This window comes from Narcine bancroftii, chromosome 6 (assembly GCF_036971445.1).
Source record: "Narcine bancroftii isolate sNarBan1 chromosome 6, sNarBan1.hap1, whole genome shotgun sequence".
Classification (NCBI taxonomy): Eukaryota; Metazoa; Chordata; class Chondrichthyes; order Torpediniformes; family Narcinidae; genus Narcine; species Narcine bancroftii.
In genome coordinates, this window is record NC_091474.1 from 228178388 (window position 1) to 228205187 (window position 26800).

General features: G+C 39.2%; 1 protein-coding gene across 2 annotated transcripts in view; it reads right to left on the reverse strand.

Moving 5' to 3' along the window:
- Positions 1–26800, reverse strand: part of rev3l (REV3 like, DNA directed polymerase zeta catalytic subunit) — a 262433-nt gene that overhangs the window by 134467 nt on the left and 101166 nt on the right. The window contains exons 2-4 of one of the 2 annotated variants that reach the window (XM_069887629.1): positions 20829–21018; positions 18728–18802; positions 6389–6549 (exon numbers count right to left, since the gene is read on the reverse strand). In XM_069887629.1, coding sequence (XP_069743730.1) covers positions 6389–6549; positions 18728–18802; positions 20829–21018 — 426 coding nt within the window. Of the gene's footprint in view, positions 1–6388; positions 6550–9771; positions 9845–18727; positions 18803–20828; positions 21019–26800 lie in introns of those variants that run through there. The other variant, XM_069887630.1, reaches the window with a different exon arrangement.

A 26800-nucleotide genomic window follows, 5' to 3' on the forward strand; every position in this document is an offset into this window, starting at 1 on the left:
GAATGCCATGGTGAGTATAAAACTGCTAATTGCTAACATTGACACTGATAACGTTGATAAGTGAGTTTAAGTTTGGAAAATTATAAATAAAATATTTTTTAAAAAAAAGAATGACAGTGAAGGAAATACACGAGGTACCTCTGTTTCCTCAGGAGTTTGCAAAGGTTTGGTATGAAATCGAAAACATCGGCAAACTTCTACAGATGTGTAGTGGAAATTGTGTTGACCAGCTGCATTACGGCCTGGTATGAAGGCACCAACACCTCGAAGAAGCTAGTGGACCCAGCCCAGTACATCACAGGCAAAAGACTCCCACCATTGAGAAAATCTACATTGGACTCTGGCATTGGAGAGCAGCAGCAATCATCAAGGATGCACACCACCCAGGATATGCTCCGTTCTTGCTGCTGCCATCAGGAAAGAGGTAAAGGTACAAGACTTGCACTACCAGGTTCAGGAACAGTTGCTACCCTTCTGCAACCATCAGGCAGCTAAACAACAAACTCAATCAGAGATTCATTTAAGGATCCTTACTGTGCACACTATTTATTATTGAATATTTATTTTCTATATTTTTTTAGATTTCTCTCTTTTGTATATGTATCTTTTCTAGACCATAGTTTTTTGCATTACTGATAAATAAAAATTCTGCCTGGCCTGCAGGAAAAAAAAATCTCAGGGTTGTATGTGATGTCCCGATGTTCTGACAATGAATTTGAACTTTGAGAAATGTGAAATGATTCATTTTGGAAGGCTGAATTTACTGACCCATCCTTCTACTTTTTCATCCAAGTGATTGATAAAAATCCACAAAGAGCAGGGCCTTTAGTTATGCCAAGCTAATATTTTACACACAAAAAGTGCAGATTAAACACCAATTTATAGAGATTGCCCTCAAAATGAAAGGGACAGGTTGTGTCGTGTTTATCACAGGTTCTACACAATTTCAAGTCAATCAAACAATTGCAGAATACAGAAGTAATTTCATGTTCACCTTCACTAAAGGGGAAATAATTTTAGCAGTTGAATAAATATGTTTCTATCATAGTGAAACTATTCAAGCTGCTTGGACCCCATCCTTGATAAAACCAAAAGCTGGGAATTTATCTTTTATGAAAAATTTAAATCTGGAGACAGTCACACCCCAAGGTGAGAGATTATTTATTCTACTCAAAGGTTCATGACTCTTACACGAGAATTGATCTTTTTTAATGTCTGCAGAATCGGAAAAGATTGCTATCTGATCATGCTCCACTGACCCCTAATGATAATGATGCCAAAGAGTGTTTATAGTTGGTGTCTTAAATCTACGTTGTTGAGGACAGATTTCTGTAATTTTATTAGGGGTCAAATAGAATTATTTTGTGAAATAAATTGCCCCTCTACTAAATGATAGTTTTTTTTTAAAACATGGGACACGCTAAAGGCTTATTTAAGGGGACAGATAATTGCATACACTTAAAAAAAAAGGAACATGTCAGAGGTCTAGAGAAAAAAACAGCAGAGCTGAAAAAAAGTACCAGAGATTGGGTTCAAAAGATAAATACAAGATCTAAGAAAATAAAAAAATTGAAATATAATACATTACAAACATATAAAACAGAAAGAATTATTTTAAAATCAAAACAGAAATATTATGAATTGGGAGATAGAGCACAAAGTTCTGTCATGGCAATTAAAGGTGGAAGAGACATTAAGGATGATTAATGCAATCCAAACAGAGCCTGATAAATTAACATATAATTTGAAAGAAATCAATGTCATTTTTAAACAATATTATACAAAACTGTGCAAGTCAGAATTGCTAGGTGACTAATAGAGATAGATTAATTTCTCTCAGCGATTGAATTGCCAAAATTGTAAAATAAAAACCAGATGCAATGGGATGCCCCTTTTACCAAAGAGATGAAAAAGCCTTCTATATATTACAAGCAAAAAATTCACCAGGGGAGGATGGTTTTCTGCCCGAGTTTTACAGACAATTTAAAGATCTTTTGATGCCTCTTATTATGGATGTGGTAGGCCAGGCAGCGGAGACTCTGACTCTCCCAGAATCCTTCTCAACAGCTATTATCATGGTGCTACCAAAAAAGAACAGAGATCCACTAAAACCAACCTCATATAGACCCATTTCTTTATTAAATGCAGAATCCAAGATTCTGGCTAAAGCCCTAGCTAATAGACTATGGCAATATTTACCTAAATTGATAAACCTGGATCAGGTAGGCTTGTTAATTTGGGCAGATTTTTTAATATAATTCATCTGCTTAAATCTGAAGTGAACCCGAGTATAACTGTATCTGTGGATGCAGAAAAGGCATTAGATTGGTTAGAGTGGCCGGATCTATTCAAAATTAGAAATGTTTGGAATGGACCAAATATTTATTAACTGAAATAAAAACCCTTTATCACAAGTCACGGGCCAAAATTATAACTAATGGTCAGATGTAATTGATGTTTCCTTTGAGTTGATCCAGCAGCCAGGGGTGCCCACTGTTACCAGGCCTCTTTGTTTTGGCAATTGAACCATTAGCAAAGGTTTTAAGGAAGAATCCGAACATGAAGGGATTCAAAGTTGACCAGGAAGAGCATAAAATCAATTTGTTTGCAGACAATGTGCTGTTGTAATTTATCAGACCCTGAGTCTTTGGCCAAACTACAGATCACAATTGGAGAAATATGGAAGAGTTTCTGGTTACAAAATTAATTTGGAAAAAAGCAAAATTATGCCATGAACAAATTTTAATTATGAAAAGATACCAAAAAGGAAGTCTGTTTAAATGGAAATTGGAAGGAAATAATCATTTAAAAATTATGTTAGATAATAACTTACAAATTTTATACAGATTTAATTATCTCCCTATGCTTGGAAAGATAAAAGATGATCTATAAAGATGGAAAAACTTTCCTATTACTTTAGTTGGGAGGGTTAATTGTGTGAAAATGCAAATGATGCATAGACTGCAATACCCCTCCAGCCTTTGCCTTGTAATTTTTTTTTAAAGATACTCAATGGTCATATAAGGTAATTTCTTTGGAATAATAAAGTAAATAGGATCTCCATGGAGAAATTGATGTGGGAATATAAATGGGGGGGGGGGCGGGGGGGAATTAAGACTGCTGGATTTTTAAAAATATTATCTAGCAGCCCAGGCGAGGTTCCTTTTATCCTTTTTTGTAGAGGAGAGCTCTCTCCCTCATAGATTCAAATAGGGTTATATACAGTGAGGGAAAGGGCAGCAAAGTATTTTATTTACAAATGGAATGTTAATTTAAAAAATCAGATAACTATATAGGAAGGATATAAACAGAATAGAGAGAGTGCAGAGAAGATTTACAGGAATGTGGCTTGGGTTTCAGGGTTTGAGTTACAGAGAAAGGTTGAGCAGGCTGGGACTTTATTCCCTGGAGCATAGAAGATTGAGAGGTGATTTGACAGAGGTATTTAAAATTATGAGGGGGACAGATAGAGTCAATGTAGACAGACTTTTTCCATTGACTGGGGAGATTCAAACAAGAGGACATGGATTGGGATTGAAGGGCGAAAAGTTTAGGGGCAACATGTGGGGGAATTTCTTCACTCAGAAGGTGGTGAGAGTGCGGAATGAGCTTCCATCTGAAGTGATAGATGCAGGTTCGATTTTAATATTTAAGGAAAAGTTGGCTAGGTATATGGACAAGAGAGTTATGGGCTGGGTGTGGGTCAATGGGATTAGGTGGGAAAAGGTGTTCAGCATGGACTAGAAAGGCTGAACTGGCCTGTTTCTGTGCTGTAATTGTTATATGGTCATTAAAATTTTAAAAAATATTTTATTTTGATTTTTTACAGGCTCTAAGTAATTTCAACAATCAATACAATTTTTTTCAACGTTCATGGAACATACAGAGTCTGTGCTTTATTTCCCCCCCCTCCCTTACCCCCAAACACATAATCATATCAATTATGCATTACATAAATATAAGTGGGTTCAGAGCTCCCTCCAAACAACCTAATTAACTAAATAACCCAAGTAAGAAATAAAAAAAAACAAACTTAAAAAGGGGCTACAAAGAAAACATACATGTCACCTGTGCCATATTCCATTTCATCTGTCACTGAGACAGATTTCACAGGGAAGGAGAGCTGGTCAATCTACATGCCCATAAATTTCAGATATGGCTGCCATACTTTAACGAATGTGTCATGTTTGTAGGCGATTTTCTCCAGGGGAATGCAATTCTTAATTTCTATATTCCACCATATGGTATTTACTTGGGAGTCAGACTTTCACGTAATTGTTATACACTTCCTGGCTACCAACAAGGTGCCCTTCATGACTGAATTTGATATTTGGACAGTCTAAAACTCACATTTCCAATATCTCCCAAAAGGTACAACTCCAGATCTTTTGGAAATCCACTTTTGTAATTTTTTTCAAAATGTCCCCCAGTTCTTCCCTCACCTTTGTACATAGCCAGGAGGAATAGACAAAGGTTTCAATATCCACACCACACCTAAAGCACATTTCTGAAATTTTAGGCTTTAATTTATGTAATTTTTGGGTGTGAGGTACATCTGGTGCAAAATGTTATATAGCACCAACCTGTATCTGGCATTAATAACCCCAATTACACTGTTCAGACACCGGTCTTCCCACCACTCTTCATTGATTGTTGTGCCCAAGTCTGACTCCCATTTCCCTTGACCTGTGTAAGCCTGGCTTCGGGCCCTTACTTTGGAATATGTAATATATCTGAGAAATAAATTTACACTCATTCCCCTATCGATTTAGAATCTCCACGTTACTAGACCTAGGCAAGGTCATTATGGTTATTAAAATTTGGCATGAGATTAATGAATGTATTGGGGAAAAAAAAGTGGGGATATCATCAAAAGCACCAATTGTGGCAAGAATGAATTATTGCCCATGAATTTAGGTAATAAAACTCTAAATACTTGGTATGAGAAAGGAATTAAGCATATTGAAGATTGTTATGAGGAAGGGCTACTTATGTCCTTTGAACAACTAAAACAGAAATATGACTTGTCAAATGGAACCCTTTACTGCTTTCTTGAATTAACATCCTTCTTGCAAGAAAGATGGGGTCCCATTGAGGTAATGAAGTGGAAGGGATGCTTAGGCTGGGAAATACATCTAAATTTATAACCAGGATGTATTTTGTTCTCCAAGGCAAAAGTGCTACGATGGGCCTACAAAGGTCGAGAGAGAGAGAGAGAGAGATGGGAGTCTGACCTGGGTGTTATAATATCAGAGGAATGTTGTTGGTCTAATTGGTGTTTGGATGGTATGACATCAACAATCAATGCGAGATTATGGACTGATTCAATATTTTTTTTTCATTAATTATATCTCACACACAAAAACTACATAAAACAAAATCTGAAATATGCTTCAGATGTGGCATTCAAATTGGAACCTTTTTTAGATTTTACCTGGTCGTGTCCAAAGGTAAGACCATTCTGATATGATATTGCTGAAACACTAACAAGAGTAACAGGAGTGACTTTCCCATGCGACCCAGAGCTATACTTTCTGGGCAATGTTATGGACATGAGCTACAAACTGACTAAATTTCAAATTTGCTTTGTTAAAGTAGCTCTGGCTGTGGCCAAGAAATGTATAGCAATCATTTGGAAATTCGATTCTCCTCTTCTTATTGCTCGATGGGCCACAGAGTTCTGTAGTTGTATACCCATGGAGAAAATTACTTACAACTTAAAGAATAAATATGACACATTCTAAAGATATGGCCACCGTATTTAAATTATGTAGGGGTCCAATTATAAATTTGACCCTTCAATGTATGTGATGATGTGACATCCCCGAAAAAGAATTATGAAAAATGAGAGCTCTGATGACATGTGAAATTTCTGGGTGAGGGATTTTTAATTTTGTAGATATTTAATGTGTATAAAAGTTTAAAGATTATGTGAAAATATTTATTGAAAATTAAAAATAAAATATTCAATGTAAAGAAACTGTTCAAGCAAAGTTGGGGATAGAGGGGTAGAGACATTGGATGTCCATAGTGAAAGAGCTCATTTTAAACCAGGAAACTAGAAACCATCAAAGTGGTTGAGATGTCATGGATGTAAGCTGTTAGAGACTGGACAGGAGAAGATATTTGAACAGTCTAAAGTTAGAGTTAAAGTAGGAACAAGTTTTATGGAACAAGAACAGGCTTATAGAATGGGTCTATCCAGACATGCCTGCTTGTAAAACTTGAGGAAGTCAAAGCAGACTATGATTGGCTGACAGCTATGTGACAGGAGCAAGATGGAAATGAGAGTGGAGTCATGGCCAGACAGAGGTACGAGTTGATGTTATAGATCTGATTTCACCCTCTCCAAAATATAGCTTGTTTTCCAAATCCCATCACAACTTACTTTTCCTTCTGGTTTTTCTGAATTTGACTGCTGCAAGGTGAATAAGGTTCATCCCATACAGATTATGGTCAATGAAAAGTTGCAGAAGATAGGGTAAATGAGCTTCATATGGCTGGTAGGATTTATTCATAACAGCTCCGCCTTGCAACAATTCACAAACTCTAAAAAGACAAATAAAAGAAAATCATAGTCTTTAATTGCAAACTGATTAACATGCACTTAATATTTCATTGCATCTCACTTCTTATAAATACTAAACTCTTCATATCAAAATAAAACAAGCCAGCGCATCAATCTAGACACAAATGCCATTTTCCCCCAATCCTGTTAACTTAAAATACTGATAAAACACATACAGAGAAGGCGCTTCCCACATAACTTAAACCCCTAGTTTATCAGATTAGAACTGCCATAGCAACATTTATACAGTTATGCAGTTGAAACTCTGTGTAAGTAACTGGCACCCATTTTGCACAAGAAATGATGAATTCACTGGCAGGACTGGTTCTAAAAATGTAACCCAATTATGACCTATTGGCTTAATTTGCAATATTAAATAATGTCATGTAAGCCTTGGTTCTGTAAACTTTAAAAATATTAAAAATTATCCAGAAATAATTTAGAGTGCATCACCTCTGCAACCAACTCTCATGTCAACTCATGCCTCAAAGAAAAAGTTAAATAAAAGTAAATTTTACAAGTTGAGAAACTTCAAAGTATTGATTAAAATTTGTGTGGATATCACCAAGAAAACAAGTTCTGTGCATCTTCCATTATAAAAAATAAGATAGGGTGTAGAAAAAAAATGGTAAGGAAGGAGATTTGATCAAGAAGTAAAAAAAGGAAAAGGAGGGTTTTATCTCAATAGATATGGCGATTTGATCCAAGTCCTGAAAGCCAGCTAACTTTACTTTCTGGATTCCACATCTAATATTACCATACAAATGCAATCAGGTCCAAAATTATAAGTCATTTGTCCTGCATCTACGTTTAAATCTTTCCGGCCATAATAGTTCTATCATTGCTATGCCCACCTGCAATTTTTATTAAACAAAGGAGCAGAAATAGGCTATTTAGCCCATTGAGTCAGCCCCACCATTTCATCATAAGCTGATGCATTTTTCCACTCAGCCCCACTGCCCAACCTTTGTTGCCCTGGCTAAACAAGAACTTACCATATCAATCTCTGTCTAAATACGCCCAATGATCTGGTCTCCACAACAGCCTGTGCCAAAAAATTCCACAGACCACCTTCTGGCTGAAGAAAATCCTTTAAACTTTCCTTCCCTGATACCCTTCAACATCTGGACATTACTCGCATCTTCCACAGTGAAAACTAATTTAGTTCCTCTGCCATTTCAATCTCCCATTATTATTTCTCCAGCATCATTTTCTAGTGGTCCTATATCTACACTCACTTCTCTTTTATACTTAATGTATGAAGAAGCTTTTTATATCCTCTGATATTATTTGTGAGCCTACTTTCGTAGTCATTTTTTTTTCTCCTTGAGCTTTTTCTTACCTTCTGTAAGTTTAAAAAAAATCCCATTCCTCTATCTTCCCATTAATTTTTGCTTCCTTGTATACCCCCTCTTTTACCTCATGTTGACTTTGACATCACTAGTGACACTTTTTCATTTGAATATTTCCTCTTTTTTGATATGTATTTATTTCACACATTCCCAATTTCTTGCAAAAACTCCATCCATCGGTGCTCTGATATCTTCCCTACTACCCTGCTAGCCAGTTGCACCATGATCTGGTTTGGGAACACCAATATCCTCCAAAAGCCCTCCTAAAGGTAGTGGGCAAAGCCCAGGACATTACAGGTAAAACCCTCTCCACTATTGAGAACATCGGAGGGCAGCAACAATCATCAAAGATCCACACCACCTAGCACAAGCTCTGTTCTCGCGGCTGCCATCAGGAAAGAGGTGTAGGTGCCACAAAACTCGCAGGTTCAGTAACAGCTGGTACCCCCCCACCATCAGACTACACAACAAAACTCAATCAGAGACTCATTTAAGGACTCTTACTTGTGCACTTTATTGATTGATTTTCTTTGTTCTCTCTGTATTGCACAGTTTGTTTACATTTATCTGTTTAAAGTTCTTTTATTTGTTTATGCTGTTTAGAGTTCATTTTTACATTAGCAATTAGGGGTAATTCTACCGCACCCACAGGAAAAAGGAATCTCAGGGTTCTATGTGATGTCATGTATGTATTCTGATAATAAATCTGAAATCTAGTACCCCCTTCCAATCTACTTTGGCCAGTTCCTCTCTCATACCACTATAATTTATTTTATTCCATTGAAATACCAACGCATCTGACTTTAGTTTCTCCTTGTTAAATCTCAAATTAAATTCAGTCATACTGTGATTACTGCCCCTCATGGTTCCTTTACTCTAAGCTTTCTAATCACCTCTGGTGCATTACACAACACCCAATTCAGTATAGCTGATCCCCTTGTAGGCTCATCAACAAGCCACTCAAAAACAATCTCAAAGGCTTTCTACAAATTCTCTCTTTTGAGATCCAGTCCCAATCTGGTTTTCCCAATCCACTTGTATTTTAAATCCCCCATATCTACAATAACATTTCCCTTCTGACACACCTTTTCTACCTGCAATTACAATTTGTTGTCCACATTCCAGCTACCATTTGAAGGGCTGCATATAACAGCCTAGTGTATTTTTATCCTTGCCATTTTGTAACTCAACCCACAATGATTCTACATCTTCTGATACAATGTCACCTTTTTCTAATGAATTAACGCTTCCACCAGCGTTGTCTCCGCTCCATCCTCAACATCCATTGGAGCGCTTTCATCCCTAACGTCGAAGTACTCGAGATGGCAGAGGTTGACAGCATCGAGTCCACGCTGCTGAAGATCCAGCTGCGCTGGATGGGTCACGTCTCCAGAATGGAGGACCATCGCCTTCCCAAGATCGTGTTATATGGCGAGCTCTCCACTGGCCACCGTGACAGAGGTGCACCAAAGAAAAGGTACAAGGACTGCCTAAAGAAATCTCTTGGTGCCTGCCACATTGACCACCGCCAGTGGGCTGATAACGCCTCAAACCGTGCATCTTGGCGCCTCACAGTTTGGCGGGCAGCAACCTCCTTTGAAGAAGACCGCAGGGCCCACCTCACTGACAAAAGGCAAAGGAGGAAAAACCCAACACCCAACCCCAACCAACCAATTTTCCCCTGCAACCGCTGCAACCGTGTCTGCCTGTCCCGCATCGGACTTGTCAGCCACAAACGAGCCTGCAGCTGACGTGGACTTTTTACCCCCTCCATAAATCTTCGTCCGCGAAGCCAAGCCAAAGAAGAATATTGTTCCTTACCAACAGAACCACACCACTTCCTCTGCTTACCTGCCTATCATTTTGATACACGGTGTATCCTCGGACATAGAGCTTCCAATGACATCCTTCCTTTAGCCACGACTACATGATGATCACATCTGACCTGCCAATCTGTAGCGGTACTATAAGGTCATCCACTTCATTTCTTATGCTGTGTTCATTTAAATACAAAAACTTTAGCCCTTTATTTGTCACATCTGACTCTTAGTCCCTGTTGCATTGGAATGCATACCCCTGGCTGCAATTTTGCCCTATTTGACTGTCCTTCCCCACAAACTCCCTACCAGCCATCCCTACTTGTGTGCCAACCACCTCTTCCTCTGCTTACATAGGAACATAGGAAGTAGGAACAGGAGTAGGCCAAAAATGGCCCATCGAGCCTGCTCTGCCATTCAATACGATCATGGCTGATCTAATTTATGACCTAACTCCACCTACCTGCCTTCTCCCCATATCCCCTAATTCCTCTATCATGTAAAAATTTATCTAACCAAATTTTAAATATGTTTAATGAGGCAGCCTCAACCACTTCCCTGGTTAGAGAATTCCAAACATTCACTACTCTCTGGGAAAAACTATTTTTCCTCATCTCTGTCCTAAATCTACTCCCCCGAATCTTGAGACTGTCCTCTCGTTTTAGTTTCCCCGGCCAGCTAAAAAAACCTTCCTACATCTATCCTATCCAAACCCTTCATAATCCTATAGGTTTCTATAAGATCTCCTCTCAATCTTCTGAACTCAAGCGAATACAATCCTAGACGATTTAATCTTTCATCGTGTCAACCCCTTCATCCCAGGGATCAACCTAGTAAACCTCCTGTGGACCGTCTCCAAAGCCAGTATATCCTTCCTCAAATATGGAGACCAGAACTGGACACAGTACTCCAGGTGCGGTCTCACCAGTACCTTATACAGTTGCAACATTACCTCCCTACTCCTGAATTCAATTCCTCTAGCGATGAAGGCCAACATTCCATTTGCCTTCTTAATAACCTGCTGCACCTGCAATCTAACTTCTTCACTTTGGTTCCCACCCCCCTGTGAATCTAGCTTAAACCGCCCCCAACAGCATTAGCAAATCTTCCTACCAGGATATTGGTTCTTCTCGAGTTCAGGTACAACCTGTTCCACTTGTATAGGATACCCCTTCCCCAGAAAAATGGTTCCAATGATCCAAGAACTTGAAACCCTGCCCCATCTCTTCAGCCACACGTTTGTCTGCACTATCTTCCTATTCTGACCTTCCCTAGCTCATGGCACTGGGAGTAATCCAAAGATTATTACCTTGGAGGTCTTGCTCTTCAGCCTCTTTCTTAACTTCCTAAGAATACTTAGCAGGATCTCTCCCCCACTCTAGCCTATGCCATTGGTACCACGACCTCTGGCTGATCACCCTCCCCTTATTCTGCACCCACTCTGAGACATCTTGGACCCAGGAGGCAACACATTATTCTCAAGTCTCTTTTGCAGCAGCAAAATCCCCCATCTGTTCCCAATTATCGAGTCTCCAATGACTATTACTTTACCTTTCCCTTTTGAGGCTCTGAGCCTGATCCAGATAGATCATTCTGCACACCTCCACCCCCCTCCCCCCCACCCCAGCAGTATCAAATGGGTATACTTGTGGCTGAGGGGAATGGCCACAAGGGCTACCTGGCACTGCCTGCCTTTTCCTCTCCTGACTGTTACCCAGCTACCTGTCTCCTAAGTGTGATTGCACCTCTGTAACTTCTGTCTATCACCCCCTCACTCTCCCGAATGATCCGGAGTGCATCCAACTGCAGCTCCAATTCCCCAACACGGTCTGTCAGGAGCTGCAGTTGGGTGCACTTTTTGTAGATAAAGTCATCAGGGATACTATTTGGCTTCCCTGACTATCCACATTCTGCAAGAGGAGCATGTCCCTGCCCTGGTTGCCATTCCCACTATATTTTAAAGAGGAACTAGTTAGAAAAACGTGTCCTTATCTCAACTCAACTCCTGCACCATCTCACCATATTCTCTCAGCCTCTGCTCATTGAAACCTCGTGATACTCAGGTAGATGGTGTGGTGAAGAAGGCATTTGGAATGTTGGCCTTCATAAATCGGAGCATTGAATTCAAGAGTAGGGAGGTTATGATGAAATTGTACAAGGCCAAATTTGGAGTACTGTGTACAGTTTTGGTCACCAAATTATAGGAAAGATATAAACAAAATAGAGAGAGTGCAGAGAAGGTTCACGAGAATGTTCACAGGATTTCAAGGTTTGAGTTACAGGGAAAGGTTGTGCAGACTGGGGCTTTTTTCTCTGAAGCGCAGAAGATTGAGAGGGGACTTGATAGAGGTATTTAAGATTTTAAAAGGGACAGACAAAGTAAACGTGGACAGGCTTTTTCAATTAAGAGTGGGGGGAGATTCAAACTAGAGGGCATGGTTTAAGATTGAAGGGGGAAAATTATAAGGGGAACATGAGGGGAAATTTCTTTACGCAAAGGGTGGTAGGGATGTGGAATGAGCTTCCGACAGACGTGGTTGAGGCGGGATCATTGGTTACATTTAAGGAAAGACTGGATAGTTACATGGATAGGAGAGGACTGGAGGGGTATGGACCGGGTGCTGGTCAGTGGGACTAGGAGGGTGGGGATTTGTTACAGCATGGACTAGTAGGGCCGAACTGGCCTGTTCTGTGCTGTAAGTGGTTATATGGTTAACCAAAGCCCTCAAAGTCCCACCCTTACTTGGGCCACTCACACATTGGCCGCTCTGCTTGAGCTTCTCCTCTTTTTATTATGCTGCAGGCTCTATCTGTAGCTCAGACTCCAGTCAATTGCAGCTCCACTTGAATTTAAACTGCTCTTGTTGCAAAGTCCAGCTCCCGACATTCAAAGCTGACAACATCATACTCTAATGCTCAATAGCCATTCCATGGAAATTATTCCCACTTAGATGCACTCCTCTCTACCCCACCATGGTCTGGTGAACTTTGATTGCCTCTCTTCCTAGTGCAACCTGTAAAATCCCCAAATTTCTCTCTTCAGATACTATGTTCTTTATCCACATGGTGTTCCTCAGCAGTATCACAAGATGTCACATTAGGTTACAGTTCTCAGACAAACTGGTTTTCTTCAGCAAACATTTTACTGTGAATGTTTTTCCAACATCTAAATATGGATGAGCTACAATTTCCCCCAATTAAACATCGAGATCACTGAAGTCATGTATCCAAGAATCACTCTTTTTCCTTAATCATCTCTCTACTGCCTCAAGTCTAAACCAGACTGTTCAAAACATCAATGACCTGTTTAACAATAATCTTAAGTCAAGATTTGCTGATGTTCCTGCATACAGCTCTGTTCTTCTCCACATCTACCTCTTGCTTGTGCCAGCTCCAGACTTGACCATTTCATTATTCTTCCAGACAACTATGTGGATAATAACTGGGTTCTTAGCAGTGTAGAGGAACAAGGGGATCCAGTCCATTGATTCCTCAAGATTGTCACACAAATTGATGAGAGGTTGATAGGATGGTTAAAGAGTTGCAAGATGTGCTTCCCTACAATAGTTGGGGTACTGAGTTGAAGAGCCATAAGGCAATGTTGCAGCTCTTGGAGTATTGCATTCAGTCTGGTCACCTCATTCAGGAAGGATGTAGAAGCTATAGAGAAGGTGCAGAGGAGATTTACCAGGATGTTTTTTTGGATTGGAGAATATATCTTATGAAACAAGGTTGACTGACCTCGGGCTTTCCTTTTTTGGAGTGATGAAGAATGATTTAATAGATATACAAGATTATGAGAGGCAATACACAAGATGGACAGACAGCACCTTTTTTCCTGGGTGGCAACAGCAAATACCAGAGGACATTTGTTTAAGGTGAATGGAGAGGAAAGTTTATGGGAGACGAAAGATGTCAGTTTTTTTTTAAACAAAGAGAGTGGTGAGTGCCTAGAATGCACCACTAGGGTTGGTGGTGGAGGTGGATACAATAGTGACATTCAAAAGACTCTGAGATAGGCACATGAAAAATAGAAGGTTACGGGTGTGAGTTAAGGAAGAACGAGATCATTGTGAAGTAGGTTTATGTAGGATGCCACAACACAGTGGACCAACTTGTCAAAGTCACTGCATAAACTATAGCTCTTCCAAATCTTTACTCTTTTCAAGTTGTACCAAGCTGGACATCATGTGCCTGTGCAGCCATCTTAAGTCATAGGTAGCAATAAAACATTTTCAACATGAAATCTCTTGATGGCTCATTTCTGTTTTGTTTTATCTTGGTTTGTCTCACCTTGTCACAGATTACCCTGCTCACTGATGTACTATAATACCACACCCAGCTCTTTTCATTTATTATTGTGCTACCTGCTATTCTTATGAATGGACTTGCTTGGATACCATGCAAAACAAAGTTTTTCACTGCATTTTGGTACATGTGACAATAAGCAATTCAATGTCTCATCTCTTTAATCCTCTCCAGTTTTATCAACTAAGACTGGAACTCTTCACCATTATCAATCTGCCACAGGATTTGACAGCTGCCAAATATTCTTCAACATTTATCCACCACTGACAAACCTATACATAATCCCTTACCACTGCCATGTTATTTCAGGAGTTTCCAAAATACTCACTCTGCTCACTTTTTAAAAAAACTTATTTCACGACTCCAGCTATCACCTCTGCCTTACTCCAACTCTTGCCTTGTGCATTCCCCTACTATGCCTTACCATTAGCAATTGAGCCTTTAGTACTGATTCCAAACATCACTTAAACCACTGTCTATCCATTACTACTCTCTCTCCCCCACTTGGCTCCATCTGCCCATCATCCTTCAACTTCTTGGTCTACTTATCACCTACTGGCTCCAGTCTTACCCCCCTCCCTTTTAATACTGGCTAAATCTAAGTGATGTGTTCCTTCAATCGTTTGTTTTATGCTCCAGATTCTAGTATCTGCAAGATCTCACATTTACTTCCTCAAAATGATCCTTAAAACCTACCATTATGATTGTATAGTCACATATCCTAATAACTCCCATGATTATCTGTCAATCTTTCACGCACAACAGACTACAAAAAAAAACTGCAGAACATTTTGTTCTCCTCAGTGGAAATTGTTTATATATTTAGAGTTAACAATTCTGAAGAAATGCAACGTCTCTATCTGTTAGTTATTAACTACAGGAGATTATATCTAAAAAACACCAAAGGGAAAAGTTAGCACAATTTATTCTTTGAACTTTGAGAAAGTGATGGCTGAAGGAGTCACAAAATTAAATGAATGGGAAAGAAGAGATTTGGCTAGTAGATTAAAAGAAATGCTAATAAACAAAGTGGCTTTCCCCTATTTGTAAATTGAAGACCATGTTGTGCTTTCACATTAAGAGTCAGTAGCAAGATGACATTGGAAAATACTTGATTGGACAATCAAGTTCAACAGTTGAAGGGCAATCACGGTCGGGTGACCCAAACATCACTATAAAAGTGAGGGACTGTGTAATGGAGTGGTCATTGAGGGAGTGGTCTGTGTGGAAAGGTTTTTGGCTCAAGAGGCATTGGTGAGTAGGGGCTGAGGTAGACATGCAGAAGTTGAAGTAAGAAAGGGCCACCCTCTTTGAGGAACAAAAAGGATTCAGGTGGTAGGCATAGGTAAGAGCAGGTTTTAGACACACTTTTTTTCCCTCTAGTCATAAACAGTGAGAACGGTAGACAAGGCAGGAGAATGCTCCTTGCACAATGTAGGTTATCAGGGAAGCCCAACAACTTCATCTGTGAGAAGTGCATCCAGGTGCAGCTCGTGACAAACTGAGTTAAAGATTTGGAGCTGGAGTTGGATGAACTCTGGACCATTCGGGAGGCAGAAAGGGGAATAGATAGGAGTTACAGGGATGCTATCACACCTAGGGGCAGGAGGAGGGTAGATGGGTGACAGTCAAGAGAGGGAAAGCGAAAAGGCAGGCAGTGCATGGCGTCTCTGTGGTCATTCCCCTCAATAACAAGCAAATCATTTTGGATTCTGCTGTGAGGGAATGACCTACCAGGGAAAAGCCATGGCAATCAGATCTCTGGCACTGAGTCTAGTCCTGTGGTTAAGAAGGGAAGAGAGGAAACAAAGTGAGCTGTAGTGATAACAGATTCCTTAACAGATAGGGGATCTAGATGGTATGTTGCTTCCCTGGTGCCAAGGTCTGAGATATCTCATATCGAGTTCACAACATTCTCAAGAGGGAGGGTGAGCACCTCAATGTTGTGGTCCACATAGGGACCAATGATGTGGGTAGGAAAAGTGAGGAGGTCCTGCAAGGAGAGTTCAGGGAGTTATGTGCTAGGTTAAAGGACAGGATCTTCAGGGTTGATCTCAGAACTGCTATCCACGCTATGTGCCAGTGAGGTTAGAAATAGGCAGATAATACTTTGCTAAAGGAATGGTGTAGGAGGAAAGCCTTCATGTTTCTGGATCATTGAGCTCTCTTCCAGGGAAGATGGGACCTATTCCGACAGGAGGGGGACTGATATCTTTACAAGAAGAAGGTTTGCTCTTGCTGCTCCAGAAGGTTTAAACTAAATTTGCAGAGGGATGGGAATCAGAATGACAGAGCAGATAGAGGAGTGGAGGAGGGAAAAGACAATGTGAAAACTGCATGTAACATTAGAAGTCAATAGGTTATAAGTGGTGCAAATGTTCTTGAGTGCATCTAGTTCAATGCATGAAGGATTGTAGGGAAGGCAGACAAGCTTAGAGTGTGGATTGGCACATGCAATATGACATTGTGGTCGTTAGTGGAACTTGGTTGCAGGAGGGGGCCGAACTGGCAGTTCAATGTGCCAGGCTTCCGTTGCTTCAAACGCGATAGAACAGGGCGATGTAAGGGGGAGGAGTGGCATTGCTTGTCAGGAAAAATATCACTGCTGTGCTCAGGCAGGACAAACTAGAGGGATCGTTTGCTGAGGCAATATGGGTAGAGCTGAGGAACAGGAAGGGAATGACCACATTCATGGAGTTGTATTATAGACCTCCCAATAGTCAATGAGAATTGGAGGAGTAAATCTATAAAGCTAGCAGACAGTTGGAGGAATCTTAAGGTTGTGATAGTAGGAGACTTTTAACTTCCCACATATTGACTGGGACACCCATTCTGTAAAAGGGCTGCATGGCTTGGAGTTTGTTAAATGTGTTCAGAAAAGATTCCTAAATTGATATCTAGAGGTATCAACTAGAGAGAGTGCAATACTGGATCTCCTATTAGGGAATCAGACAGGACAGGTGATAGAAGAATGTGTAGGGGAAAATTTTGGGTCCAGTGATCAGAATGACATCAGTTTCAAGTTTATTATGGAGAAGGATAGATCTGGGTCTCAGGTTGAGATTCTAATTTGGAAAAGGGCCAATTTTGAGGAAACAAGAAAGGATCTAGAATGCATGAATTGGGATAAGTTGTTTTTGGGCAAGGATGTAAGAGATAAATGGAAGATCTTCAAAGGTGAAATTTTGAGAGTGCTGAGTTTACAGGTTTCTGTCAGGATTAAAGGCAAAATTAGCAGGCATAGGGAACCTTGGTTTTCGAGGGATATTGGGGATTTAGTTTTGAAGAAGAGAAGTGTATAGCAGGTATAGGCAACATGGAGCAAATGAGGTACTTGAGGAGAAAAAACTCAAGAAAGAATCAGTAAGGCTAGAAGAAGACATGAAGTTGATATGGCAGATAATGTAAAGGAAAATCATAAGGGTTTCTACAGGTATATTAGTGTTGAGGTGTTGCATTTTCAACCAAGAAAGGACATACAAGGTAAATGGTAGGTCACTGAGGAGTGCAGTAGAACAGAGGGATCTGGGAATACAGATACATAATTCCCCGAAAGTGGCATCACAGTTGGATAGTGTTGTAAAGGGAGCTTTTGGCATATTGGCCTTCATAAATCTAAGTATTGAGTAAAGGAGTAGGGATGTAATGCTAAAGATGTACAAGATATTGGGAGGCCAAATTTGGAGTATTGTGGACAGTTTTAGTTACCTAACTACAGGAAAAATATCAATAAGATCGAAAGAGTACAGAGAAGATTTTCTAGGATGTTGCCAGGACTTCAGGAACTGAGTTACAGGGAAAGGTTAAATAGGTTTGGACTTTATTACTTGGAACATAGAAGAATGAGAGGAGATTTGACAGAGGTATTTAAAATTATGAGGGGGATATACAGAGTAAATATAGGTTGGCATTTTCAGCTGAAGGTAGGTGAGATACAAACCAGAGGATATGGGTTAAAGGCGCAAGGGAAAAGATTTAGGGGGGAACATCAGGGGGAACTTCTACATGTACAGTGTGGAATGAGCTGTCAGCTGAAGTGGTGAATGTGGGCTCAGTTTTAACATTTAAGAAGAATTTGTTCAGGTACCTGGATGAGAGAGGCGTGCAGGGCTATGGAAGGGGTGCAGGTCAGTTGGAATAGGCAGAAAAATGGTTCGGCACAGACTAGAAGGGCCGAAGTGGCCTGTTTCTGTGCTGTAATGTTCTAAGCTTCTGCTCATTGATCAAGATTCTCTCAGTAGCTGAAGTTAATGAAAGCAGAAGCAAAAAGATGACTTTCAAGAATTATGGAAAGGGACCTAAAATATTCCAATGGAGTTTCTGCTATTAAAAAACATAACCCTGATCTCAAAGGCCAAATTTCAGTAAAAATTAAGAATTCCACTCTACTTAAAATATTTTTTATAAACAGAACGGACATAAATTACTATAATAATCATACCAGTACATCATATCTACATGGGACAACTTCCTCCTTTAGTTCTTAAATTGGTGTACTGTATTTGATTCTATTCAAGCAAGAATAAATTTTTTTCAAAAACCAAGTGGTGAGTAAAATACCAGACTTCTGAAGGAAAAGTTATACTGGTTTCTTTAACATTTCATTGCTGAATGGACTGAAACCAAGTTCATTGCTCACAGTTTAAAAAAAAACTAGTTAAACCTTTATTGTATCACTGTACCTTTTAACCATCAAAGGATTGTACAGGTATATCTTCATGAATTGCTTTTCTTTCTCGTGAAAACCATAGAATGGCCTGAAACAAAACAATACAATTTTAAGCATTTATACTAAATGCCTATTGGATGATGCTCATTGGATTTTTTTTGAGAGATTAGGGAGGGTGGAGAGATAGAAAATGGGGACAAGAGGATGATTAGAAAAAGAAACTTACTGATAAAATATACTTTGTTTTAACATGGTATGAAATGGCTTTCAAAACTGCAGACTCTCAGGTTAGATGAAAGTTAACTCTCATAGGTTGTACTCCAACTTAATGATTACAACTGGAACATTATGGTTTAACAAATCAAAAAAAACCAAAATACTGAATGGAATTTTAGCCCACAATGAAAGAAACATCAGATGCAAGATTTCTTGCTCTGGATCAGAACTAAATTTCAACTTTAACAAGGACATAAAAGCAATTGAAATTTTAGTCAGTCTTTAAAAAAGGTCGGACCAAAAACTATGACTTCTAAAAGTGAGCAGAGATATTGCAGACCTAAGAGAGCTTTATAAACTACACTAAACACAGATCTTTAAGATACATCACACGAGGTTCCACTTTACACGTTTTACAGCCTGTCTCTGCCTATACAAATGTTGCTCCAAATTATCTACAATTATATATTCAGCTTGCCTCACTGCCAGATATTACAAATATCCTCACACTAGTTGATGAAACTCTAAAAATAATTATTACTAGCCACTCTGGACTTCCTTTCCTCTCCGTCATCCCAAATCCATATATCCGTTTTTTTAAAAAAAAGTCTTCAATTCATTTCAGATTTCATGGTGCACTGGCCAGGATGTCAAATTTTGGATAAGCCATTTTACACAAATCCTACCTATTTGATCTGTAATACAAAGAGAACTGCATAATTTGAAGCTAAATTGGACTAACTTTATAGCAAATTTTTTCTCATGCCATCTAGGATTCATTAAATCAAAAAGATTCTATACAAATCCAAATTCTTATATTTAATGTCTCTTGATTATTAATCTCAAACCTGCTGTCTAAATCTTATCCTTCACCTTGTCCTGCTCATCCCAAATACTGTTTATTTAAATTCTATTATTTGTTTGCCGCTTACGATCTCTAACTGCATTCAGCACTTCATCTCCCACCAGAGCTCGACTTCTCAAATTAGATTTTCATGCAGATCCTCCCTGACCTTCATCACTGATGATAACTGCTGTTAAGCAGTCTAAATTCTACAATGGAAACTTCTCACTAGACCTATTACTCCATTTCCTTATTACAAAGGCACTTTCAATTAAGCCTCAGTCACCTTTCAGAATACCTCCTCTATATGTTCAGTGCCCACATTTTATTTCAATTGTTTCTCAGAAGTTTTAAATAGTTATTTCAAGTTGAATACAATTCACTCTTTGTAGGCCTGACAATTGTTATGAATTGAAATCTGCCTAAAGTTGAAATGAGCATTTATAACTACTGTGTGGGGTGGTAATGAGAATCCTATTTTTTAAACATTGTAAAGTCTAAGTGTCTTTGTGGGAATTGTTTAGAACCATAGAACACTACAGCACAGAAACAGACCCTTTGGCCTATCTAGTTTGTGTCAAACTATTATTCTTCCAAGTACCATTGACCTAAAAATCGGACTACAGCCTTCCACATCCCTCCCATCCATGTACCTATCCAAATTTTTCTTAAATGTTGAAACTGAACTCACATTTACCATTTCAGCTGTTTCCATGCTGTCTTCTAAAATTTTCACCATTAAATGGTTCCCCGTAATTGTAACAGCACCCATTTAGTTTCCAATTTTAAAACTCATCCTCACTGTTTTTTTTGGGTAATAATTGATAGCAGTCACTTTGCAACACACTGCAAACACATCACACCCAAAAGAATGATTACCACCCACATCAAATGGGCTGCACACTGCCTTTTGCACTCGTGTGCAACCTACAGAAGATGCAAGAAGACTACTGCTTAGAAATTATTTTATGAAATGTAAAAATATTGCACTATTTTAACCAAAAGTCTGAGAGAGGTACTTAATACATATGGTTAAAGACAAATAATTACTTACATCCCAGACACAAGTGATACTCTGAATACATGCTGGATGCTGGAAGAAGGATTGCCCAAAGATACATTTAGGGCTCGGTCGATACTGAAAGCTAACTGACGAAGATGCTGGTCTGGTTGCTGTCCATACCCATCGTATGGAATATAAAAATATGGAAATATGCCATGTAAATGGAGGCAAGTCTTCTGACCTAAGAGCATAAAGGAAAGGGAATACATGGTTAAATGTAATTAAAGTGCAAAATTATCTGATTCCCCAGTGGAAAACAAATTGTACTTAGTACAGAGAGCATAATAATTTAGCACAAAGTATCAGTTTGAAATGTTAGTACAGTAAAACCCTATGTATCCGGCTCCTATGGGGATTGGTAGATGCTGAATAAGTATATTTTCTGGTTGCTTGAGATCAAGTGTTGAGTGAGTGGCGAACCGTATGTTTTTTACCTGTTTATTTTTCGTGATTTTTTTGGGGTTGCTTGAATTCCAGATAACAAACAGATAAAGGCATTTCTGATTAGTCAGGAAAGTGCACTTTGTTTTTACCAGTTTTGATAACCCTTGGTCAAATACAAGTTTCTAGATTATATCTACAAAATGGGTTGGAAAAACTAAACATACAGCATTTGTGGAAGAGAAACAGTTACTCTTTCAGATGTGGAACTCTTATTTTGGAATTGAGAAATGGTTAGCCTGCATAAGAACATAAATAGGAGAAGGACTAGGCCATATGGCTTGTCGAATCTGCTCCACCATTCAATAAGATCATGGTTGATCACCTGCATCATGTACAGAACCTGCCTTTTCCCCATAACCCTTAATTCCCCGACTATGCAAAAATCGACTTATGTCTTTAAGTCTTTAATATATTTAATGAGGATGCTTCTGCTTCTTCTTTGAGAAGAGAATTCCACAGATCCACTACTCTCTGGGAAAGGAAGTTCCTCCTCATCTCCGTCCTAAATCTACTCCCTTGGATCTTGTGGCTTTGTCCCCAGTTGTAATCTCACCTACCAATGGAAAGAACTTTCCAGCCTCTATCATATCTCTCTCTTTCACAATTTGATATATTTCTACAAGATCCCCTCTCATTTTTCTGAATTCCATTAACTATTATCCCAGGAGACTCAACATCACCTCATAAGCTAACTCAAGTCCAGCACTTAATTGGTGAACTCCTCTGCACTGTCCAAAGCCAGTAGTACATCCTTCCTCAAGTAAGGAGACCAGATCTGTATGCAATACTCCAGGTGTAACCCAAGTGTCCTGAATCTCCCTGTTCTTAAATTTAATCCCAGCAGCAATGAAGGTCCACATTCCATCTCTCTTCTTGATAACCTGTTGTACCTGCAAACCAACCTTTTGCAATTCATTTCCAAAGTGAATGACATCACAATTACCAACACTCTACTCCATCTATCCACATAGAAGAGAATAGGGGGAAAAGTAAAGGGTAGAACAAATGAATGGCTCTGATGAGGGGAAATAATAGATAGTTTAGGCAAGATGTTGATGTATACAGTAATCCATGTAATTTGAATCTGCAAACACTACAGGAAAACAATGGAAAAGACAAAGGGGATGGAAGGCAATATGATCAAGTTATTTGAAGTTGGAGAATTTGATAGAGTCCTGCAGGCTGCAACACACCTAGATGGAAGATGAGTTATTGTTCCTTAAACTTGCAATGAGCTTAGATGTATCAGCACAGGATGCCACAAATAGAGAAATCAGGGTAGCAGTGGGATGGTGAATTAAAGTGGAAAGAACCATTCATTTCCAAAACTTCTGCTCTTATTTCCCTCCTTCACAGATCAAAAACAGGGTACCATTGGTCTTCTACTTCTTATCCACCAGCTTCTGCATTCAAGGGATCATCATTTTCAATTTACACCAACTTCAACAAGGTTCTACCAGCAGACATATATTCCCCTCTTTTGCCCTTTCAATACATTGAAGTGATCCTTCCATTTTCATCTCCTGGTCCACTCTTCCATGGCTCCTCCCTGATCACTTCCCATTGTATGGTACTTTCCCATGCAATATTAGGAGAGTGGTTCCATCTCTTCCCCTCCCACCACCAAGAGACTCAAACATTCCCTCCTGGTGAAAGCAGTGGCTGTTTAGTATGTTCAGTGTTCATAATGTGACCTCCTCAACAATGGAGAAACCAAACACAGATACAGTGATTGTCTTGTGCAGCATTGGCATTCAGTTTTCATGGGCCACCCTGATCTCCTGTGGCCTGCCATTTTAATTTATCATCCCATTCTGACTTTTGTCTGTGGACTCCTGCACTATTAAAATGAGGCCCAGCACAAGCTTGAGAAACATCTCATCTTTTATCTGGGCACATGGCAGCCTGTCTATAGACTCAATGCTAAATTTTCCATTGTTAAATAATTCATTCTTTGTTGCATAAGAACTAGCCATTTTCGCTTTCTATCCTTTTACAATTTTCCATTTTTTTCTCTGTATAATCATTATTACAGAGATTATCCAACTTTAGTGAAACATAACACAGACAAAGAAGCCATTATTTTACTCCATCAGATAAATTTTCTTTATTCCACTCATCATCTCCTATCCTGACTTTCTCTGCTATCTAGGCTAACTTGTTTCTCCCTTTCTCAGTTCTATTCAGGGCCAAAAACACTCTTTCTACAGACCATGTCTGCCTTGCTGAGTTTTCTCAGCATTTCTGGTTTTATTACAGATTTCCAGCAGTTTTATTTTGCACACATGGTCAACGAGAAAACTCTAAGGAGATAGAGGGCAGCTGGTTAGTGTAGCGGTTAACTCAACTCTATACAGCGCCAGCAATGTAGGTATGAATCCAGCACTATCTGTAAGGAGTTTGTACGTTCTCCCTGTGTCTGCATGGGTTTCCTCCAGGTTCTCTGGCTTCCTCCCACTTTTCCCACCTACATGGGTTGTAGGTTAATTGGGGTACATAGGCGGCACAGGTTCGGGGATTGGAAGGGCCTATTACCATGCAGTATGTATAAATTTTAAAATTCAAATTAAAATATAAACATGACACTCCAATGAGAACGTGAGGAAGCAGTTATAGATGACATTTTCCCTTGTCTAATATATTCTAATTTTAAAGTATAATCTTCCAAAGTGTGAGCTGTGATATCCCAAATTTAGATCACTTTAATCCAACAAATCAAACTCTGTAGCTGTTACTTTATGTATTTTAAATTTGTTGATAAAATGGATAAACATTTTGCATAGCTTCACATTAAGACTTACATAACGATGAATAACAAAGTATTTACTGTATAATGATACAAAGATATGTAGAGATATTAGCTTAAAGAGATACAAAAAAGTATTTGAAGAGATGCAAAATTCAAAGAAAAATTTCTCGTGCTCACGCTTCCTTCACATCTTGTAGAATAACGAGCAAGCCGCTAGTGGCTGAGTGGACATATTACATCATAGTCATTATAAACAATAGTTTTCTTAAAGAGACAGGCACAAAATTAACCAAGAGTTAAAAACACAAGGTTTTAATCTTTTCACCATTTACAGTTAGCACTATGCACAAAAACATGGTAGATGGAAAGTATAGACAAAAGTCTCCAGACACTTATTATAGTCGCAGGAGACTGCAGACACTAAAATCTGAAGCTAAACACCATCTGCTGCAGGAACATTGTGGGTCAAGCAGCACAAGACACAAGATGTAGGTGCAGAAATAAGACATTTGGGAATTGAATTTGCTCCGCCATTCAAGTCACAGCCAATCTATTTCTCCTCTCAACTCCATTGTCCTGCTTTCCCGGAAACCCTGGACACTCTGGCTGGAAAAAAAATCTCCTCATTTACTTCGGTGACACCAAATGCAAATATGGATGCTATTTCACAGTGCATCAACACTCTGTCCACAATGGCCATCCTAAGCTCCCGGTTACATGCCATTTTAATTCCCTTCCCATTCCTACACTAACCTTGGTCTTCTCCACTGCCAGAATGAGGCCCAATGTAATGTAAACTAGAGGAACACCACCTCATATTCCACCTGGGCAGCCTACAGCCCAATGGTATGAACATCAAATTCTCTAATTTCAGGTACATAACAGCTTAAGAAAATGGAGCAGGATAAGATATACGAGGGTTAATCTTTGATGATTCCCCCCCTCCGATTTCCAATACCACAATGTCCAGTATCCCCAGCGATGTCTATGTCACGAGACTTATCCCTTAAGGGAGGAAGTAAGCTCTGGATGAATCACTTAATGTTTCAACTGTATGTTTTTAAAACTTTTGGAAAACAGATGATGCTGTCACATCATATGGGAGAATTATCCTTTTTTCCTTTTCCTTTGGGGGAATTACCCTCTTGTTTTTCCTTTTTTTTCCTCCTGTTTCCTACTTTTAAGGATCAGCCTGGTGTGTAATTTTGTGTTTATAAACAATTGTGCAGAATTTGATAATTGTGAGAATGTGCTGATTCTTCCTTCTTTGTACATCAACATGTAGTTTGGTTTTGGTATTTTATTGTACATCTGTGATATTTGTTTGTTTTGTAACTTCGTGATGATTGAAAATCCTTGATTAAAAAAAAAGAAATAGGCCCAGAAGCCTGTTCCACTATTCAATGTGATCATGGCTGATCTGACAATAGGCTCATCTCTACCTACTGGCCTTTTACCCATATCCCTTAATTCGCCTACTATGTAGATATCTAACAGACCTTGTCTTAAAATATATTTACTGAGGTCACCTCCACTGCTTCAATGGGCAGCGAAATCCACAGATTTACTACCTTTGAGAAAAGCAGTTCTTCCTCATCACTGTCCTAAATCTACTTACACTGAACAGACTTCTCTTGCTTGAAGATATTAACCTTAAAGCATTTAACTTTTTTTTCCAAATTCTTTGAAAACACTTAACTGTCGTCACATCTGCATGTTCCCCGCCACGGAGCCGCCCAAAAGACGAACAATAACATTATAGATAATTAACTACCACCCCCACAAGTTTACAGATAAAGCCTCTATAACTCTTGCTAAGCAAGGATAAGGAGACACTTGAAGAAAGTCACCCAGCTCTCATCCTAGGCCATGCCATTTTATTGAAACAGCTACATTCCGTTGGCTGAATTTTGCTTCCATCTTCATCAAAAGAGAGCATTTACTTTTATATTTTAAAATTTAATGTGTTTTTCCTATTATTTTATCCTTATCTATTTAAATTTTTTAATATTTATTTCCCACAAGTTTTTTCCGGTTGCTTGGGGCTGCTGGTTGCTTGAATTTCAGATACTGTATACAAATCTAAAACTAAACCAATTCAAATCTTCTGAAATATGGTCTCTAACTAAAGTCAGATTATGCAGCAGCTCTAATATTGGACATTTTTCCCTTAGACATTTTGATTATTCCCATGTCCAAACATTAAAATAAAACTACACTACAGGTATTATCATAGCTCCAGTAATTTCAGTTTTGCAAATGTGGCAAAGTATCTGCTATATTGTGTTCTGTAAAGGTTTCCTTCCTGTGTAGTGCTGTGTAGGGCCTAAAGAAATCTCTTGGTGCCTGCCACATTGACCACCGCCTGATCTCGCCTCAAACCGTGCATCTTGGCGCCTCACAGTTTGGCGGGCAGCAACCTCCTTTGAAGAAGACCGCAGAGCCCACCTCACTGACAAAAGACTAAGGAGGAAAAACCCAACCCCAACCCACCAATTTTCCCTTGCAACCGCTGCAACCGTGTCTGCCTGTCCCGCATCGGACTTGTCAGCCACAAACGAGCCTGCAGCTGACGTGGACATTATCCCTCCATAAATCTTCGTCCGCGAAGCCAAGAAGAATAAGTGCTGAATACACACCTACAACAAGTAATTCCATGATGGTAGTACCAATATTTTTTACATGGCTCAACTTACTCAAGATGAGTATTTAAATCCTATCTCCATATTTTATTTCACTCTAGTATTAGCTTTAATTCAATTGACCAAAA